Source organism: Neodiprion virginianus, chromosome 2 (assembly GCF_021901495.1).
Source record: "Neodiprion virginianus isolate iyNeoVirg1 chromosome 2, iyNeoVirg1.1, whole genome shotgun sequence".
Taxonomy (NCBI): Eukaryota; Metazoa; Arthropoda; class Insecta; order Hymenoptera; family Diprionidae; genus Neodiprion; species Neodiprion virginianus.
Window position 1 is genome coordinate 41324917 of NC_060878.1, and position 21915 is coordinate 41346831.

General features: G+C 39.4%; 1 protein-coding gene across 1 annotated transcript; it reads right to left on the reverse strand.

Annotated features, from left to right (window-relative positions):
* Nucleotides 1-1810: 1810 nt before the first annotated feature.
* LOC124296870 (protein tweety) lies at nucleotides 1811-21702 on the reverse strand. Its single transcript, XM_046747248.1, has 9 exons — nucleotides 21614-21702; nucleotides 8231-8461; nucleotides 6233-6505; nucleotides 5818-6152; nucleotides 5295-5726; nucleotides 5091-5192; nucleotides 4749-4982; nucleotides 3602-3795; nucleotides 1811-3504 (listed from the first exon to the last, which is right to left on the reverse strand). Exons 2-8 carry the CDS (start codon nucleotides 8366-8368, stop codon nucleotides 3624-3626), a joined length of 1686 nt encoding a protein of 561 aa, XP_046603204.1. The 5' UTR covers nucleotides 8369-8461; nucleotides 21614-21702; the 3' UTR covers nucleotides 1811-3504; nucleotides 3602-3623.
* Nucleotides 21703-21915: the final 213 nt, after the last annotated feature.

Genomic DNA, 21915 nt, shown 5'->3' on the forward strand with positions numbered 1-21915 from the left:
TTTAGATTTTAGAATTCAACAATCTTAAATTTAATTATTATTGTTATCTTTATTCGAATTACAATTATATCAATGTTCGCTCATGTTGACGGTAATTAGTGAAAAAAAAAAAAACAACAATTAAGATAAATAAAAATCATACGGGATTCTAAATTGAGTGCAATCGTTAATTCATTTATTCAAGAGAATATTGAATTGATCCCATTTACTATTACGACAGTCTTAGCAAGGTTCAAATCATTTTCATAATTCTATTATTATGCCTGTTATTACTCTTACTTTCTAAAATCCAAACTTAGTGTCACATTTCATATCTCTATTTTTTATAATTTTCATCTTCTTCCCAATACGTAGTTCCATTGAATCACGTTCGCTGATCTAATATACCTTCAAAATTGAGCCGCTTTACAGAGTTTGGCAAGAAATACATATACCTATATAGTTATATATAGGTATATATATGTATATATTTTGTATGTATTTTTACGCATTTTTCTTCCTTTGTTTATTAAAGATACAACATTACTGACTAGGACTATTTTCTTATCACACTAAAAAATAATGTACTTTTTTTTTTCTCCCACTCATCAAATCAATTTATGTACCAGTATTTCCAATTAAACTAATTAATTACTAATCTACTTTGAATTGTCCTATACGCTACTTTCAATAAATATTACAAATATTTACATTATGGCCGATGTTCACTCGATCCTCTTATCGTTTACGTCTTCGTATCAACGAATTTGCACACACACGTGATGTAAATCTTTTAGTGTTTCCATTAATGATAACAGAAAAGTGTTTTTTGTCTTCTTTTCAAGTGAAATAGATTTAAATTGTGAGTCGTGATTAACAGGTGTGCAATTAAATTGTGAATATTTCACTACTAATTGTGTGACTTATTACCACGCGAATGATAAACTGTTATAAAGTTATTGTAAACGGGGTGTGTAAATAAAATGTTATTCCAGAATATTATCCTTAGATTACACATTAAGATTCAAAATTCCACATTTTATAAGTTTCATTCAGCTACAGCATTATATATACAATGGTTTTTTTCTAATTGTTTATAAACTAAACCGAAATCTTTTTCATCTAACTTGGCAGTTTCGTTGCAATTGTTTTTTATTTTGTCTTTCTCTGTCTATCTTCAATAAGTTACGTGATGGAAGTCAAATCACCATCGTTGTTACAGGTAATTTCGCGCCCAAAAAAATCTTCAAAATCCGTATAAAGTAAACGTATATATGTGTCTTTTACGGGATCTTGCAAATACAACAATGCCACATAACGTCCGTGCCTGTGCAACTATTTCTTAAGATTACAGTAAATACGATATTATATCGTAGTGTTAGAAAATAATCCGTTTTGTTGTGGTTATAACCGATAAATTGATGAAGTTTAATGAAACTTTACCATAGGTTCATCAATCGATACGATAGTTCTGACGTAATGTGTTTGTACTTAAAAAACGTGGCCTGAGTTTTGGGCAGCATTTTATACAATATGCATTAAATTATGAATACTAATATTACTTGTTTGTCGGTGTTTTTTTTTCTTTTTTTTTTTCAAGAGGAAGAAAAATCAATTGGGAGTTAACAAATATACTTACACATATATACACATTCGTATATAGCTATATATTAAAATTCATACTAATCAATTGCCAACGGCTTGATATACCGATGAAATTGAAAAGATTTGTGTGCTTTTTCTCGTCTCTCCTGTACATGTTACAATTAATCGAAACGTTTGGCTGTAATGTATTATCTTTCAGTTTACCTAGACGTTATAATTTTTTTCGTGTTTCATTTTTTTGTCGAAAGATATTTAAATGCATTAAAACAATGACGTCTCGTCATCAATAATAATTATGTCTTTTGTGGAGTATAAATACACGTACATTTTCTTAGCAACAGTTCATTAGAAAATGAGCATTCTTATTTTTTTTTTCTTATTACTAATAAAAATCAAACTCCGATCAATGTGCAATCGTAATATTACCAATCACATACCATACATACATATGTATATATATATATATATTCAGTGATCTACGTGATTAATAATTTGAAATATATAAATATGTAGGTTTGCGTGAAATCTTTCGTGAAAATAACCTATGTATAAATTTGAATCCGAACTGATAGAACGCCAAAAACCAACGCATGCAAATTCCAACGTCCGTTTCACTAACTCCGGTATAACGTAACATACCATAAAATCTACTACAACCAGATTCTTCTATACGGGAACACTGAGTATTTTTACCATTTTCCGTCCACTGACGGTTAAACGGTTTTTTCTCAATATTGATATTCGATCAAGCTTTCACCAATGACTTAACCAACCTATTTTCACATAATTAGATCCAAGATTTTTTCGCCCCCTCATTATCGTTACGCTATCGTCGTCACGACGATTTCACAACTCGAAATAAACCCCCGCCGCTCAATAAATCGCATATCCTATGCCTAGATTACGTAATCCGAAGACTCCAGAGATATCACCGTATAGTACTTCAAGCGATCAAACGTTAAAATCACTCCCATATCAGTTTGCCGATTACATAGTATTCATTTGTTTACCGTGAAAAGTAACATGTGTATTATTTTATCTGCTTGTCCTTACCGAATTCATCGACCCATTTATATGTACGTATTTTGTATTGAGTGTATGACAAACCGTTTATTAAACTTTAACCGGTATGTGCGTTTAAAATCGTTTCAATTATTTAATTGTATTACCGATGATTCGTTATTTAATGAGATACAAGAAGATTGTTTTGATTATGTTTCTTGATATTTTCACATACGCGCAGACACACACACGCACACACACACGCACACGTTCGTAACACATACACATACAGTATTTGTCGATCGTGAGCTGTATTCAATTTCTTATTCTCAATAGAGAAATTTTGTTTCAGTTTCTTCGAAAGTTTTACTCTACAATCCAATCAACTATCGTCAAATCGATCGTTACACCCACGAAATTCTCCCAATTACAATTCGGTAACGGCATATAAATTGGGATCGCTGCCTTGTACCTGACTCAAAGTGGGAACGGGTTTTTCCTGCCTAGCTTGAGCCCTGTTGTATGTTCCATACATGTTCGGTACCGCGTTGTTTTGTCCACCGTTATTAAACTGACCCCTCGAAAAATTACGGTCCAAAGTACGAACCTGATCCTGCATCTGATCTTGTATTCTGATATTAGGAGCTTTGTTTCTAACCAGGGATCTGAACTGATTCATGTTCGACTGCGAACGTGACTCGAACTCCCAGGAAGGCTGGGATGGATTAGGCGGTAACGGTCGGTTCTGATTCCACGCCGGAGTTGGACCGCGTTTCAGATTGGCCAGGTTCTTCGGATCAAGGGTCTGCGTTTTTCTAGAGTCTTGGAAAGTGGCTAGATGAGCTGGGCCGTGCGAATTATTGTGCGACAGAGTCCCGGTGAAAGACGCGACGGTTGGCGTCCAGGGCGGTTCTCTACCTAAAAGTTGAAGACGAAGAACCAGTCATTAAACGAACGAGTAGACTTTGACAATGAAAAAGCCAAGAATGGAAGTAAGACTCGAGCCAGGTCTTACCAGGTCCCGAGGGGGCGTGCCCTCAGTAGAAATCACTAGATTCAAGGGTTTTGCACTGTTTGCTTAAAGTCGCGTACTGGCCAGGTTGGTCTCCGAGCCCAGCCCTGTGGTGCTCAGCCCGTCCACTTGCCGATTGCTGATTATGCTGAGCCGATTTAATGTCCCCGGCTCCTCCCCCGTTGACACCCCCACCTCTGTAACATGCAGGGAAAAAAAAAATTAAAAAAAAAAAATATCAAACAAATAAACTTGCAACTTTTTCTATCGTTCGAACGCGCCATTCTGATCTTTATCATTTATATATGTATGTATAATAATATATATATAATATGTAAAGTTGCGCTCAAGTTTAATAATGACCTCGATTTGAATCTATGTTATTCTGTATATAAGAATCAATGAGAATGCATAATTTTTAACTTATAAGCCCATTGTTCGCAGGATGTGAAAAAAAAAAATCAAGGAAAACATTCAAAGCAACATTCGGGATTACGTAATTATATGTATATCAAATGCTAATATATTAATAGCGCGCAATTCTACATACAGCAGCCAATAATTACTTCAAATTAAACGGCGTTATTTATAAATGTAAATGGTTTACATTTTCATAGTTAACTTTGTCGTTTTTGGCTGTTTTTTCTTTTTCTTTTTTTTTTTTTTAATGAAAAATCAATACAATTGTTACTACATGCCGTTCCGGATTTGTTATCAGATTGATTAAAACAATTATTGTAAGAGGGCTGGGAAACGTTTATTGAAATGATCGATTTCGGACTTCGGATGGTGCCAAAATCTTGTCAACTTGCAAGAACTGAATCGATGCTATTTGGCGATAAGTTAACCGTTTCGGGCAAAATTTCCTAGACCCCTTGACACGATAACTGAGACGATACAGTTAGAAAGTTAATACAGAAAAGATAAAATTTCGATCGTAAATATTAAGAAGAAAAAAACAGTCGAGAGAGAAGAAACAAAATTACAAGGAAATATATATAAAAAAAAATTTAAAAAAAAAAAAAAAAAAGTACACAACAAAGATCGAGCAAAACCGGCGTAATTTTGAAAAATTGTTAAACTCGTTTTATTTTTGAATCATTGACTGTAAAGTAAAATATAAAAATATAAATATTAATCATGCACAAACTTGAGCATGCTCTCGTGCAGTTGACGTGCTCGAGCAGTAGCTGTTGCGTAGGACGGCGGGGGAGGCGTGAGCAACAAGGGCTGCTTAATAGCATTTTTGTTGCCAATTTGAATACTAGGAGGGGCTGTAGGCGGGTACGACCCTTGGCCACGAAGAGTGCGTGCTGCGATAGCCTGCGAAGCCGCCGACGGAGGTAGGAACGGATCCTGTTCGTCCACTTGATGATAGTCGCGTCTGCGGGAGCAGAAAGAGAGACGAATAAATAAAGGAACGAGTATATGACAAAGAGTTGGATTCGACGCCGGACGTTTATTCATTCGCAAAATTGCCGACCGGGCTTACCGTTTCCGTATGTAAATCCACGTGTGCGAATCGACCCAAACGAGGACAGTGAAAAACAATCCGGCAGCAAGACTCGCAAGCAGCATGAACGTCAGCCCGTATCTGTGGTAAAGAAAAAAATTAAATGTTATTTGGATGAAAACTTTTCATGATAAATGGAGTAATTATTCCAACAACAATAACAAATCAATTATTCATACTCACAATCCTAAGTGGCAAAGACTTTTCGCAGCGTTAACATATTGCTTGTGCAGAGGTTTGCAGTCGAGGATAGTAGCGAGATTCGACATTAGACGATCGACGGTATTTACGTCGGTCATGAGGCTGCTGAGCCTCGGTTGGAGCTGTTGACTCTTGAACAAGTCGTCGGCTAATCGTGTAACGATATTCAAATTCAGCCGCATGTTAACGGCGGCTCGTTGACCGTCCCGCAGTCTCTGGGTGAAGGGATTACTCCGAGTACTTTCGCAGTGGGTGTAGTAAGACAGGACCTCGGAAGCCAGTGTCGAGGGTACCGCCCTTGTCAAGTAATCGTCCGGAGACACGCAGAGATCTCCTAGAGCTACCGAGGTCGCCAGATAAAGGGAGGCCATTAGCCACGAGACTATCACGGCGAACAAACCAAACACGGAAAAGCTGTAATGCAGAGAAGATTTTTCGGTAAGCTTGGCGCGTCTTCGCGTTGTAAGCGAGGAGAAGGAAGGTTAAGGAAATACGTGAAACTCACGTGATCAGGGCGCATCGAGAGTGACGAGCTACGCCGACGAGTAAAACAACGCAGAGAACAAGAAGGGCGCTGAGAACAGCCATGGTAACCGGCCACCTTAACTGCTCGATTTTCTCCCCCATTCCAATGGCACCAGCCAAGCCAATTCCACTCAGTGGTCTCCTCATCTCGATGCTCCGGTTAGCGGCGACGCTTGTATTCAGTTTCATGCTAGTCAAGGCGGCGAGCAAAGCTGCCAGCATGGTTTTGTTGCTCGTCGGTTCGTCGAAGGCGTCTTCGAGAGCTGTTAGCTGGACCTGAATTTTCTGCTTGAGCGTTGCCTCTATCGTGCCAGTCTGCGTGCAAGAAATAGGAAATAAAATCGAGGCTATGCCTTCAAACTGCGAGAATACCGAGAGAGCGTAGAAAACCTCACCTGATTTCTTATTGACATAATAATACCGTCGACGTGTTTCGCCGCCGAAATAAGCTGTATCAATCCATTGTGGAGGTCGTCGTTCCCGTAGAGACCAACGGCAACGGCGCCGCAGCACAACAGAGCCAGTATGGCGAGCGAACACTTCAACAGAGCGATGGATCTCCTTGGTCTTGGTTTCCGATCGCAGCATCTCGTCACGAGATAAACCAGCAGGACCAGAAGGGTGAGAATAAGCCAAGCTGCCGGGATACTGCCCAGTATGCCCAAGCTCTGTGGATGAAAGAGGAGATTTGAAAAAATTAAAAATAATAAAAACCGTGAGAAACAGTGCAGCTCGCAGAAAGAAAACACCTGCTTCTTTCGATCGGTGACCTGGAAGAAGCTGACTGTGTAGTTGCAGCTCATTCCGCGCGGTATAAGCAATTGAATAACCAATGGGGAAAATCAAAGCACTAATGATTTGTTAGATTGCAAAATTGAGCTTGGACGAGTCTCAGAATAATTGAACCGTCAAACTGTTAAACTGCAGAAGTGTGAACTTGATTAGAAATGCAGAGGAGCTCAAGTGTGCAATCTGCAGATTCGTTCTGATTGATAATCCTGCTATGCGTATAGCTACGCAGCTTAAATACAGTTATACAATATCATTGCGTTGCTGTGCTTGAAACACAACGGATTATAAGATTATGAGTTGAGTCAGTAGCGTCAATGTAACGAAGCATTGTGAAAAAATTCATCGTGCATTACAATTTGAAAATGACCAATAGAATAATATCGCCGAAAAAAAATTGAACACTTCGCGCAACCGCCAAGGCTAACCGTCGTTGGGTTCCGACGTTGAAAAAACAGGCAACGGTTGTTTGTTTAGCTGTTACGAATAAATACACTCGTCGTATTAACAATCAACGGATGTGGGGCAACTTTTCAATTTTCATCTATCATTACGCTACACGACATAACGTCGTAAGTTGTAAAACCGCGGACATAAATGGAAATTTTCTATGACTTTCCGTTAGATGTTAACGTAAGATTATCAAACAATTGAAACGAGGATAGCGAAGGAGACTTTGGACTTTGTTCAGTTTGAACTTGATACGTCATACATCCCGATGATTGAATTCGATTAGTCATCGACTTCCAAAGCAGGAAAGCCTTGCTTCCGGTGATTCGTTTGAATACGCGTAAACCGCTGTACAAAGATAATTCTTTTACCGTAATTTAATTACCGGGTAATAAATACGCGGTCGGAATATGCGGCAATAAATGATTTCTTGTCATTTCTAGGCCTCGTATGGTAAACGCGGCCTTTCGTGAACGAGTGGAAACAAACTTGCCTAGTAACAATTGAAATCGAACCAGAAACTATCGAACCGAAACCTTACACGACTTCCATCGAATCGTATTACACTGAAATTGCGCAACAGCTACGTGTGTAATATAAGAAAACTAATTTCATTGCGAGACTATAATAAACTGTAGACTCTTTGATACTTGACCTGAGAAGGACTTAAAAATTTTCCAACCAAATATCACTGTAAAAAAAGAAAACGTATTTATATACGTATACATGAAAAGAGCTGCACGACTTTTATTTCCTCTATAAAATTCTTGTATTTTAATTGCAAACTATGCACGTAGACTTGAATTCAGACTGCAAGCACAACATACATATATAATACAGTATTCACATAGTTTCAACGACTCGCGTTACCTGCCTTCGGGGGATTCTGAAAATCCTTTGTACATTCCATCCGCGGTACACAGGATTCCTTACATATTTCATCAACGAGATGAAATATATATATATATATATCATGATACAAGGAAGTACGTAGATATTTGCAGGTACTTCGAATGCTGCAGAGATCTTCTTACATGCTCGCCTTGTAATTTTATTATGCGCGCGTATGCATACACGTATACATAATATATGTATACACAGGTACCTTAGGTATGACATGGAAACAGTACAGAGATGCGATCCGAAAAGCTCACCTCGAGATAAATTTCCGAGTGTGGATTGAAAGTGTTGTTCACGGAATGAAGAGACACGTTGAGGTGAGGGAGGTTGTGAAATATTCTTGCCAACTGTGGTACCGTGTACTGTTCTTGCTGCTGTTGACCCCCCGCCATTTTGGAGAAGAATCCTTATCTATCCGACAATCCCCTTGGATCTTTCCCCGCAACCTGCTAACAGCTTCCTCCACTTGTCAGGACATGCTCTGGCTGCAAATGAGGAATAAGAAGAAGAAAAGGATAAGTTTTCAAGATATGTATGTACATATATGTATATATATTTGCTACGGTAGCAATTAAATCACATCACGTGTACAATTTTATGATGCATGGGAATTGGTACGGTAAACGGAAATCATGAACCTGTAATTTGATGCACGTGCAGCAGTACTTTAACGAACGCAACTTAAATGTGTTATATTATAGACGCGTATCGGAGAGGCTGCAGTTTGTCTTGATTATACGCCATTGCGTAATTGTCGCGTGTCGCCGGTCGCATCGTTTCGTTTTATACATCATATTATGCATGTAACGTAGGTATACGCCATAGAGATTTTCCCCGAATGAGTCAAGAGCGAGCGATGCCCTCCGTAGTGCTACGTGAGGAGTCAAATTAAATTAGTCGAGGCGTTGTTGTGCCGGCTAAAATGATTTTAATTAATGAAATCAGTGTGTTTAACCTTGTTTTCTCTAATCGTTGCTGTGTACATATGTATATGTATACATACAAACGTATTGTATCATAGCCTTCTCGACAGAAATAAAACTACTCGCTAACCCGTTTGACGCATACGGGAATAGGTCACTCGTGTAGAACTCGACAGGTCAAATAAAACTGCACCGTGCGGATTGTAAAAAAATTTATAAGATGAGATAAAAAAACAAAAAAAAATACGCTGAACTGCAGAATTCCTGTCCCATTTTTATTTTACCCTTTGTTTTCATATTACATATATTGTATGGAATATTAACACCGCAGGAAATGACAGGCACAGAGGAAAACCAAGAGGAAGTCGAGGTCACATAATACACGTTGTTTTTTCTTTCTTAGAAAAAAAAGAGTATTTCAATCATTGTAAATAACCGAACAATAGACTCTGATTGCGTATGAGACTCAGAAATGTACAGCATTTGTTGCTAATATATAGTCGAGCCCTTCGTGTCGATACGAATGAGAGATTATTTAATTTTATCGAAAAAACGGAAAAAAAAATAAAATCAGAAAAAGAAACTCGTAATTGTAAAATTATACACGTGTGGTATTTTTCGTGAATAAGACACGATAATCTTCATGGAATTCCGGGAGTATCGCCTTCCGGTTTTTGTCCATCATCGGAAGGCGATAACGGCGGGCCGTTAAAGAGAAAGTTCGAGTGTATATTCTTAGGCCCTCTCCTATATAGGTATAATATAAGAGTGGCCGGGGGTTCAAGGACCGAATTCAAAAATCACGATTAGCTTCACGATGAGGGTTCGTCTTCTTCTTAAGACGAGTTGTACAAAATAAAGCTGACGCGGAAGAGGATAGTGGGGCAAAAATGATAACGGGGAACATCGAGATGTTGAATATTTAATCAAGATTCCGTCAAGTTTTTATACCTCATTTAACAAAGAAAATTCCCTCGCGTCATCCGCGTGGAAAATGAATTAAACGCGCTCAAGAAATTATAGTTACATTTTTTAATTCAAGTTTTTTTCCTTACAAAATATACTCGTACGTACCTACGTGTGGTTTCTTTTCATATCTGACTGTGCAGACTCGCGGTCATCAACTCATATATGCAGAAGTTAGTATAATATATTCTATTGCGGAAAGCGAGTCGGAATATTCCAGATAATCAGACATAACGACATCATCCTCTGTTCTCTTTGTCTAAAAATATCTGTCACGAGCGTTGTTCCTGATGCAAAAACTAGACGCATAGCTTGAAATGAAATTCTCGACAGTAGAGGAGTGGATGAAATTTGACAAGCTCGAAAAGCTTCGCGTCGCTCAATTACCAATCATTTACATTGGATTTATTCTATATAATGAAAATAATTTTGTGACTAACAATTCCAAAATTTTCGTCAGCAGTAAATAGCGCGGTGAAAAAAATATTTTCTTCTTTATCTCCTCGTGTCTTCTGCGGCAGTTATCACTGCAGGGCGCGAGAGTGAAGGAGGCTTGCGAGCTGCATTAGTGAGTCATGGAGGGCAGAAAATACTCTGAATACATGTATACGTGACACGTGTATGTATATTTTAAAGCGGCCAATACAACAGTGTAGGTTACACAGCGACGATGGTGGGAAGATAGAAACGTCTATGATACACAAGCGTTTTCTAAATATCTTTTCAACGTTCATAGTAATAATCATCGTTCTCAAATTTCAATTCTCGTTTTCGCATTGTAAACTTTTGACGAAATAACAGTTGACGATTCGATTGAAACGTCAATTGGCAAGATTGATCAATCAAAAAAATGTATAGTACAGAGTTTTCTATTCCTAGCGGAGGATAATAAAATCCTCGAAACTGTATCTTGAACATTATTTCTCACGCAGCTGTAATCACACCGTAAAAATAATTCGACTGCCTAGCTGCTAGCCGTTTAAGACATAACACGCACGTAAGGTTTTCGTTTTTCAATTTTTCCTCTTTATTTCTCTCACAGCTCGAGGCTCCCGTTACAAGTTACGACTGTTTAAGTGCGTTCCTGGTTTCGTGGGTTCCCAGAAGCTGCAACCGCGTCTCAAGAAGAAGGATGAGGAGAAGGAGGACGACCAAGGCGAGACTTGAGAGAGTCGAAGAGAGTCGAAGAGAGTCGAAGAGATCGACATATCACAGCGAGTAGCTGCAGCGGCATCATAGAGCGTACACACATGCCGCAAGTATCATCCATATGCATACGCGCGTACGTTGGCATACGTCACGTGTAACGAAAGCGAAGCCAAGGCAATGGACCAGAGGCAAGGAAGGCAAAAGGCTACGGGATATAGGCGATATCTTTTTACCGAACGCGCACGCACGGATGCGTAACTTCCACACAACTTTGAACGGGTGTTTCTACGGTTCCGAAGCACCACGTTGCCTTCCGCCCTTCTCTCGTAGTACTCGAGACATCTGCGTCATGCGGCGAACTCTGACGGTCTATATCCATCAACCCGTGTGGAAATAAAGGTAGCAGAAGGTGCTTTATGACGAGTGGAGGCGTTGCGCAGATATCAGGATCGTGCGATTCCAGCCTCGCGTTTATGGTGACGGGATGGAACGTCCCTTAAAAACCACCGTCATCCATATCGAGCGAGGGAGAAATTTTTACACTGGTGGTCGGTCAAATATTGACATTTTTACGTTAATGAAAACGAACTTTTTCCCTCTAACCGCGTAAAGTCTACAATGTAATTATTTTCTGATACAGACACGCCGATACCACATTTTATTGAGACTCTTTGGACAGTTTAACGCTGATGGTAAAACGTTGATTAAGCTAGGCCAAGACTAAGAAAACAAGTTCATTTTTCAGTTACCAAAAAAGGTGGCGCCGACGACTACGATAATTACTTTAAATAGTTTACACTTTTCTCGTAATTGTAACAATATTTGAACGATACACTTTCTTTTTTACTTACATTTTCCATCAATTCTATCCAAGTGAAACTGCTATCTGGGAAGCAAAGGCCTGATGTGAAAAGTTTCCGCGATATTCCAGCACAAACAAACCAATGAAAAAAAGAAGTTCAAACTGGAATTTTCACACGCGAAATTATTACGATATTTTTTTGTTTCCATCATTTGCAGAAAAAAACGAATTTGGGATCTCAATCGTTGTTGCGCGGGTGCTCTTTTTTGGGGAGTGGGATTTGACAGTTCTCTTTTTTGGAAAGGAGTTTCGGTGCGATCGGGAGGCGATAGCGGCGGCTACGCAACGTCGTCCGTGAATATTATGATTCATATCTCACAATCAGGTCGTCTACCAACCACGACTGCATCCGTGAACAGCTGCTGCTCTGGACTAAGCGGCTTCTCTTATATCCCGTTCATCTAATGATCACAGGTCGCAGGAAATCGAGTGTTTAAAGACCGACGAATAAACTTCCGGCGTACCTTGTACGATACATATAACACACACACACACACACGCACGCACACGCGCGCGTTATATACCAATCCTATATATTGTGTAAATACATGTATCTATCCATGGCTGGAAGTATCTGCCGGAAGAAAAAGAAATTCAAGTTACGTAAAAACTGTCGTAATATATTGGATTTGTTTTCTACTTTTACCGTATTTTAACATGCGTAATTTCGTCATGCAAACCGGAAAAATTTTCATCGTGTAAAGCGAAAAAATTCATATACTTATTGACTGCATGGTTTGTTGGTTTTTGAAGAACAAGAGAAAAACAAACCATAACTGGAATATATTATTAAGATGTTAAATGTTTTTCAAAGTTTTCTTTCTTTTTCAAATTCCTGGGTATAAAATTAATGTTAAAAAATTAAATTCACGTCAAGACTTTCTCACATTTCGAGAGTATTAAGATAGTCGGTGTACGTGGTAAACATATTTCATTCTGAATTTAAAAAAAAACACAGCGAAAATACGTTTGAATTTTTTAATCGACCGCTCTGTGTTTAAACTCGTAGAATAGACCGCTTGCTTTATTCGTTATTCTCCTCTCTCCCTGCACCGTGACGGTTTACCGTGGCCCATATAGACCGGGGGCACGAAACGTACATGCATGCATACATACGTGTAACAGTTTGTGTCCTCATCCAGCCATGGAGCTGGATAATGTAGCGGGTAAGGCATACACCGCCTTTATTGATTTCAGAAAACCATCGCACGCACGTACGTATATCATTATAGATCCTTCCCCATGCGCAGGTGTTACACGGTACGACACCTTGTAAGATTATTCCAGCAATATTAACAAATTTTCCCGTACCCATTATAATGGAACTTCATTTTTCACACTCATACTATATGTATAAATAATAAAAAGTAGGAATTACTCGTCTTCAGTCAACCGCACAGATTTTGAAAAGCGAGTAATGTAGAAGATTTAAAAAAAATTTTCCACTTTCAAAATCCGTACAAGTACGGGCATAAAAATTGTTCGACGGAAATTGAAAAGTAAAAAAAAATTGTAGTATCCCGAACTATCTCGTTCGGTGAATCTCTGATAATAAAATTTTTTTAAAACTAGATATAATTATTTCGTAATACGATTCAATTGACTAAAGTGTTACAGTGTCGACAGAGGAGGGAAAACAGTATTATGGTATAAAAAAGAAATAAAGAAATAAATTCAAGGCACTAGATGCGCGGTGGCAGAAAAATACGATCATGCACACGCAACGCGCGATCTCCCCGAAAAGTCATCATTCCTCGTGTCGTGTAGCCTGCATAGCTTCCAGCAGGGGTGGCCCTTGCGTGATGCGTTATACGCGTGAGTTAAGTATTATTTACACACGTCCCTCTCTCTTTCTCTCTTTCTGTAGTTCGTTGCATGACACAGGGGAAAAATATCCACATATGCGTATACCGTACACGTGTATAGGTACGTGGAGAAACATGCCACATACATGAGTATACCTAATCCATAACGGTGAACCGTGTACTATTCGTCACAGAATTTACTCTCTCTCTCCCTTTACGTCCATTTTTTTATTTAATACGGGAAGAAAAAGGGCGCGTTTCCTCTGTCGGTAAGGGTAGGACCGCTATACGACCTTAACAATTCAAAAAAAATTATTTTCGTCTCTGCATGGATTACAAATTTTCCAACCTGTTGTAAAAATTCATAATGTTTTGCTGCATGTGTTAATGTAAAACAAAAGTTCATTTCAAATATGAAATCCAATCTCTTCTCTGCGTAATAAAATTGCGAGGAGAATGAAACATGATTTTGCATCAAATATAACTTTCTATAACAAAAATTTTCAAAATTATGACCGAACACCTTTTTTCGAGTAAACGCTAATCAAGCATCTAACCCCTGCAGGAATTCTCACACACACGCCCAATATTTGTTGATTAGTTATTGTGACTTTCTTATAAAACGTACGAGACCATGAATGATTATTCCAAACCGAGATTGTATAATCTCTAGCAATCCTCTGTGTTACAGTAATGTTTGATATCGCTCGAAACGCGTATAAAAAAAAACAAAAAAAAAAAAAACCGATATCCCGTGCAATAGGAAGCAAGTGAAACGTCGGCACACGGGATGTCTATAAACGAGTTCTACTCCGCTTACATAATGGGGAAAAGTGACTGCGGTGCGTGCGAAAATTGAGGTAAAAATATGCACGCATATATGTATACATCATAAAAGTTTCTCGGCATCGATACGTCTACATACCAACACACTGAAAGGCGTGGCGATCTCCCGAGGGATGGATGGACGGGGAGGAAGAGAGGAAGGGAGGGAGGGCGACGGGTTCACTCACACCCGGGAATCGATCGGGAACCAAGTCGACGGAGCCGGCGCCGCGCCGAGTTCCGCGACCCTTTTCTCTCCCTCTCGCTCTCTCGGCTATAAAGTACCCAGTCCCAGTCCTTACGTACGGAAGTACGAGAAGAGAGGCTCTTCTCGGGCGACCCGCGCCTCCGTGTCTATCGCCCCAACTTCCGGTTGCACCCGACGTAACTTCGCGATCACGAAGCCGGAGGCGGTACCAAAATCACCGGGTACTGCACGGATGCCTGAACATGGATAGACGGGACACGTCGAGTCATCTTTCGGATTTCATGACAAATGCAATTATTTGTAGTTTATTTATTTTTTAATTTACATTTTCCAAGATTTATTAATGAAAACATAGGTGATCGACGGTAATTGTAAATGTTTCGTAAAGGTTCTGAAGTATGTCTTCAAACATATATGTATGTACACACATTAAATAATAACACGGTTAATGAACAAGTTTGAAACATTTTTTTGCAAACACGAATCACCCTAGAAAATGCGATGAGATACAGAAAGTTTAAGTCATACGTCTTATCGATAGCGCGTCGAGTCGTAATTTCGCAGGCTTTTTCCCCTTCCGCAAAAGATGGTAAAGAATAATAAAAAAAAAAAAAAGAGTAGAAAAAAAAAACGAAAGGTCGGTGGATTTATTGCCAAAGACAGGTAGGTATAATAATATATAAGGTACAACAGTTATAGTGCAGAAGCACGATATGAGATATTGCCCCCGGATTCGCGGTCTCCCGATATTGCACACCGTTCGCTTTTAGTTATATATACATATATATATATATATCAATTAGAGCGGAATATATTTCACCTGAATTGAGAAATTGTTTTTTTTACAAGTACAATACTATAAACGACAGCCGCAGCTGCGTCCTGTATAATTTACAGCCTCAATGCCAAAGACTTTGTACGGTGAGAGTTGAACACGGTCAAACTTATAAATTGACGATAAATTTATCAGTCTTATTAGCGACTGTATATCACTGTAAATATTTTTCTCATTTCCAGTTTCTTTTCGTTTCACGATTGCGTGTGCCTACTCGATAATTAAATTATTGATGAAAAGTTTACCAAATCACGTACGTCGTCACATTTTCTTGGAATTATTTATAACTCAATGCAGCATTTATCATTGTTATTTGTGTTTTAAAATTTTATCGTTGTACCTAATTCTACGAGTGCTTGCGGAAAGTGTTGACACGAACGAACTAATAATGTATCCAGGGCATTGAAAAAATAATACATACAGAGTGGTGACAATTATACTGTATTACACAGGGCAGCCGTAATAACAAGACGTCGTAAAAATTTATGCACACTCTTTGTTTGTTCGCAAATTTCTTCAATTTTGCAATTGTTCTGCGGCTGGTGATCGTCGACTCTCGCGCAAATCTGTCGAGTCAAGCGACGAGCTGCCGGTGTTAATCGAATTAGTCGAGGGTTGAGTGGCGAGGGACGCGATTCAATGAAGGAATACCATCAACGAATGAATGAAAGCTGTGAAGTGCAATAAAGTGCTCGTATACGCCCAAGGTAACTTTACATTCCTGCTTAACCTTATTTTTCCCGAATTTCCATAATATCCAATGGGACGCGGCATGAATTTATGATTCGACTCAGCCGTGTTGAATTTTCGTTAAAATTACCGTTGCCTATCCGTCACGTATGTGAACAAAATACGTTATATTAAAGTCTGCGCCGATTTCCATTTGAAAAATTATTTTTCTACATGCATAACGTGACGCTGTAAGAAGGGGGGGGGGGCAAATATTCCGAAAATGAGCCGTCACGAGTTTTACCAACAGCCCCTGAAATTTGTTCAATCCCAAAAAAAAACATTGCCTGTTGAAATTTGTAACCACAGTAGACTTCACTTGTACTTTTTCAACCCTGACTCGATCGTTCCTTTGATTTTATGTTAATCTGCAGTTTTATAGCCGGATACTGATAAATCTTTAATCTTACAGCTGGTGTCGTTTCCAGAAGCTTTATACTTCCTTGCAGGTTTTACGACTCCCGCGCACAATAGGTGGAGGTATTTAGGTACCGTGCATCTATGCGTTATACCCATCGGAATCGGAAACCGATAGGCGATCGAGTAGCTGTATGAAATAGTCTCGAGCAACCAGCGAGGATCTCTTGTCGAAACGTCACGTAAACAACAAGCAATTAGATCGAACGATCCCCCCTCGCTTTCTGATTGCAGAACACGATTTGTCCTTGCGAATACGGCCGTCATTTAGTTCCGCGCTCTTATTTAGAGAGGTAATCGTTAAGTTTCAGTGCAATTACCGAGCTGAACTGCTGGCCAAAAAAGTGGCTGAATTAACTCCTCTGTTTGTTAATTCATCTAATAATTTGAAAATTTCTATTAACGATATTTTTTACACCTTGACACTGCATTAATAATAGAAATTGCCAAAATGAATAAAGAAGAAAAATTCAACATTGTAAGTACGCAAAATGTTACAGTTTATGTCCGAGTCACGTGAAATTCTTGGGCAAGCGAATATATGCTCTCGGTTTTATGGCGAGCCGACTAACGATGCCCTGTAATATAATAACGACCGGAAGTGCGCGGTGTTTCGGTCATTAGCTGACGGGTCAATATCACACACATTATATTGTACACGACGATAACATCGTAGGATTTTGTACGTGACACTAACTCGTGAGAATATCTTATCACCACGCTCAGTATTTACGATGGTATAGTTTTTAGATCCCGATCCTTCTGCCAATTTTTCTCCAAGTTTTCCAAAAGCTTAAAGAAAAAAATACCGAATCCTGAAACGGCAGCGGCATTACGGCAACCACGTGTCAGATTCATCGAACAAATGTGGCGAGCAGATGGCTCGACGAACGTGAACTGCAGCGAGAATTAGGGTCTCTATGTAATTGCAGCTAGACACCGGATGGTCTACTATACGAAAGTTTTGTGAATACGAATGTGTACATAAGTATAAATAAAAATGGATTAAAAGTGTAGATAAACGTACGAAAATATCCATGAGCGATGATTCTTCTCTGGATTAATTATTCGCATTAATAACGACGAGACTGAGTACGTTTCCAATTAATTTATTCCTTGATACACGCGCCTCTCCGTCTCTTTGTCGATTCTTCGCACGGACATCACAATTCCAATATCACGCGTCTCGCTGCTATCACGTACTTTGAATCACGTGTCCAAAATATATACAATTTTAATCCAATTCCAAAGTTCTGTTACACCTTCTTGTCGCAGCAGCGTCATTTGCGACTACATACTCTACTCCTAGCTGCTGACACTTTGCGAGTGTAACAAAGAAGCGGCCTTGAGTGTAAGAAGCACCGTCACCGGCAGATGATAATTACAGTTATTACGGTTGGTTCGGTTTTAGTTGACTGGAAAAAACAGCGGGGAAACTTGGCGATAACCGCGCGATTGCACCTCCTGATTAATTAAATATGCGTTTGTTTTTCTTTACTCGTTGAAGCGATTACCTGACCCCAACTGCAACGCATCGCTGCTACAGGAGAAAACAGGGAAAAATACTCGGGATTTTTATTTTTATACCTATATCCATGCGGTGATGCAATCCCTAGGTTGAGACTCGAGTGTAGTTGTCGTCATTCGCGCAGTGTTGCAGCTCGCTTTGCTCGCAATTAGTACGACTTTTGACGAGGTTGAAGTTAGTAAGCTAGTAAGATTGGAGAAAAAATCAATACTTTTTTTCATTTTTATAATGATTTTTAAGGAACTAAGATTCCGAAATATAACGATGACTTTTGCCGGCTCTAGGAGAGAAAAGTATAACGATATTACGACGCGATGTTAGTTTTTCCATTGCGTATCAGTGGTCGTCGTTGATTCAATTCTTACTTACATAACTATACGTACAGCAAAATCGTTATCGCGGGGTAGAAATATAATCATCGCGATTTTAGATATATAAATATCCCTGAATAATAACAATCATAGTGATAATAAAATTTACGCGCCGTGACAGTTAAAAAAAAGGGGAAAAAAAAACAGTTTGCCGAACGAACTCTAACTCAATTTGTTATCTTACGCCTGATAAATTTGTAATTACCAATTCCTAATCTTTAATTTTTACATCACATCATACAAGGCGCCAACCATTGGTACAAACATACTTCGAGACACATTTTTTCAAACGTCTGATCGAAACAAATTAAATGTTCGTCGCTCAATTCTTTCTTTCCTTTTTCCTTTTTTATTTTTCCTTTTCATCCCGTTTTTATTTTATTCTTTTTTTTATTTTCGTACTATACCAGGAGTTTTCTCGTCGTGTTAAATACGTCGTTCCTCGCAGATGAGTTTCGTCGCTGCATGCCCGTATTATACGTACGCCAGATCCGGCGTGCATCTCTCCACGTATTCGTGCTGCATATGTATGAATCTATGTATAAATGTATGTATGTATGATACATATTCACTGCATCCGGCGAGTCCTCTATTACGAGCGAGCGTTCGTTTCTCCTTTCGTCGTTGTTTTCTTTCCTCTTCTTTTTTTTTATTTCATTTACTTTATTTTATTTGTTTTACGATTTCGTCTCTTCTCTCCCAGCTCTTCGCGCCCTATTTAAACCGCGTTGCGATTACATTCTTAATTCCGCCCTTGAGTCGCCGTTTAAAACTTCCCCGCAAATTTCCTTCCGCGCAGTATGTATACACATACATACGTGTTATAATCTTGCGTTGCTCGATGTCGTTCGAACAGCAGGACTGGCGTTAACCGAGCCACGGTTTAACCACCTCTAGTAATTAGTTGCGCCGGAATGCGACGTCAGGTGCAAACCATCGAGCCTTAAATCACCTGCACTGCGACGTTGCATTGCTCGACTAAAAATGCAGGGAACGTCACCGCGATGATGATTCAATTATACGTTTGTTGGTATAGTGATCGCGCGGAAAACTCCCAAGGACGAAAAATAGTTTTTCTTTCTTTTCGTTCGGGAAACGATGTTATTTATACTTTTCACAGGCATTACAGGACTTCATTATAAATCCGATTTAAATTCGTACGAAAATATTAAGTAACAAATCCCAGCATAGACCTTGAAGTCTTTCTGTCATTCGGGTCAGAAATGGTCTATAAAAATTCTTCTTTTTTTCTCGCCGTGTCTATGAATTTTTCCATTTTTTGCTGTTAATTTCTTTTTCTTCCATGTCACTGCGGACTTGGTTTGTATTTTATTTTAATTTTTTTTACTATCGTACGAGATACCGCGGTGTGGAATCATCCGAGATTTGTATTTATCGTCGGATTGTATTGAGTACATATGTCATACAGAAGCGAGTGATAAGACGATGAAGTCTTGTGCGTAATGGCCTCGCGATTTGAAACGCTACTTTTGCTAATTGCCCGCCACACACTGCACATTCAATTTTTATCTACGCCAGTAGTAGTTGCCCAACACTCTACAGAAAATCCCGGCTTCGATTCCCATGGTAATTAAAGACTGGATGCGGGAAAAGAAAACACCAAATTGATGGCTCTCTCTTTTTTTTTTAACTACTTGATACATTTATAATAAGAAACGCGTAACGGTGTCCGGAGAAGATTATAGAAGATATATTATTTTGTGTTTTTGTGTTTTGCTTTCCAAAGAAATGGGTTCAAATTTTATGTCTTTAACGTTGTAATACAAAAACCAATGTAAGATTAGTGAATTTATGTTAGTCCATACGTACAACATCTCACGATTGCAAAATGGACCTAGAAATATTTTATAAAAAAAAAAAACGAGTATGCAGAGTATCACTGCTGTACTCGAAATTGTGATTGGTTGTGTTTTTATTGATTGTCAAAGTATTTAAATCACTCAAAGCTGTAAAATGTTTCGTTCTACCGAACTCAAATTTCCTCTGCGTACATTTATCCATTTTCTCAGATCCAAGCGATTGCGGAGAAAGAAAAAATAGCAAACTCGGAAAAAGAAATGATAAGAAAAAAAAATAAAATTGCAAGGCTAAATCAAATACCGACATCCCCAGCTACACTAACCGGTATCAGTATCGAATTTGGTTTCGTGCAAGTAAACAATACAACTGCACCGTTATCAGCGACCCTCGTCTCTTATCTGAACTCGTGCGTCGTCTATGCCTACAACCATCTCTCTCCAAAACAAAGTCGTACGACTCTACTCCAGACAACGAACGTTCAACCTTTCCCCCCGTAATACTTAATAATGAAATTGTCGACCAATCGCAGATTCGTACTTCCGCCTTGTGCATCATACGCTGTGCAACGTAGTTAATAACCTACGTAGGGGTTCTTTGTCCCGTAAGCGTAGCGTAACGTAACGTAACCTCGTAAACGGGGCCCGCATGGCGGGTACGCATTAATGTGGGACCCTGAGGGTCGGGGGATGGAGAAACGGTGGCAGTGGGTAGACAGGAAGGAATCAGCAGGAAGGAGGAAGAGACGCCCCCGAGAGAGAGTCTAACCGGTGAAAATCCACCCTCGCTCAGAAGCGGCAGAGATGAATGTATCGATCCCGACCTACACACACTACACGAGTGGCTTTCGCCGACGAGGACGTAGCGCCGCGTTCCCTGCACTAATATCCTCCCCGTTTGCGATCAGGGATAGGCGCTGGCCGATCCTTGGATTTGACGAGCGCGACGAATGCAAAACGAGGCATCGTCATTCCCGTCGGTTGATACTGTCGTCGATTGTCAAGGATTGAACCAGCGGTCATTTGTCGTATATAGAGACTCTCGAATGCCATTTTTTGTTGTCGATCGGAGGGTCCCGAAAGAATTGTCACAGCCGAGGATACCTGAGACGCGATAAATCGTCCCCGCGATTCACAATTTCGTGGCTGATATCATCGGGCGTTTGTTTACAGCGGATAAATAACAACGGGTATACCCTTACCTCAGTTTTCAGTTAGAAACGTCGGGGGTTCAACACCGCGCACTTGACTACACCTCACACAACTTCACTCGTTGCGGGCTCGAGGCCGACTCGCGATTTTTACTAATCGGCTGTACGCGACGAGAGCGATGCCAGCGCCATCCGGCGGTGATTCCGACGACCACGCCGACGCCATTTTGAAAGCGATTGGGCGGCAAAACTTCAGAAATTCAAAGATCTATTCTTCGTAGGGAGATACGATTTCAAATCCTTTTTTTCTCTCTGTTTATAAATTTTTATTCGTATCTATATATCGCATCAAT

What these genes read in the sequence shown, in the direction of transcription:
- LOC124296870 (XM_046747248.1), bottom strand. Translation starts at nt 8,368, where the DNA reads ATGGCGGGGGGTCAACAGCAGCAAGAACAGTACACGGTACCACAGTTG. An exon ending in TGGATTTACATACGGAAACG is followed by an intron (nt 4,983 to 5,090) that starts GTAAGCCCGGTC and finishes CTGCTCCCGCAG; the next exon opens with ACGCGACTATCATCAAGTGG. An exon ending in CTGCACGAGAGCATGCTCAA is followed by an intron (nt 3,796 to 4,748) that starts GTTTGTGCATGA and finishes TGCATGTTACAG; the next exon opens with AGGTGGGGGTGTCAACGGGG.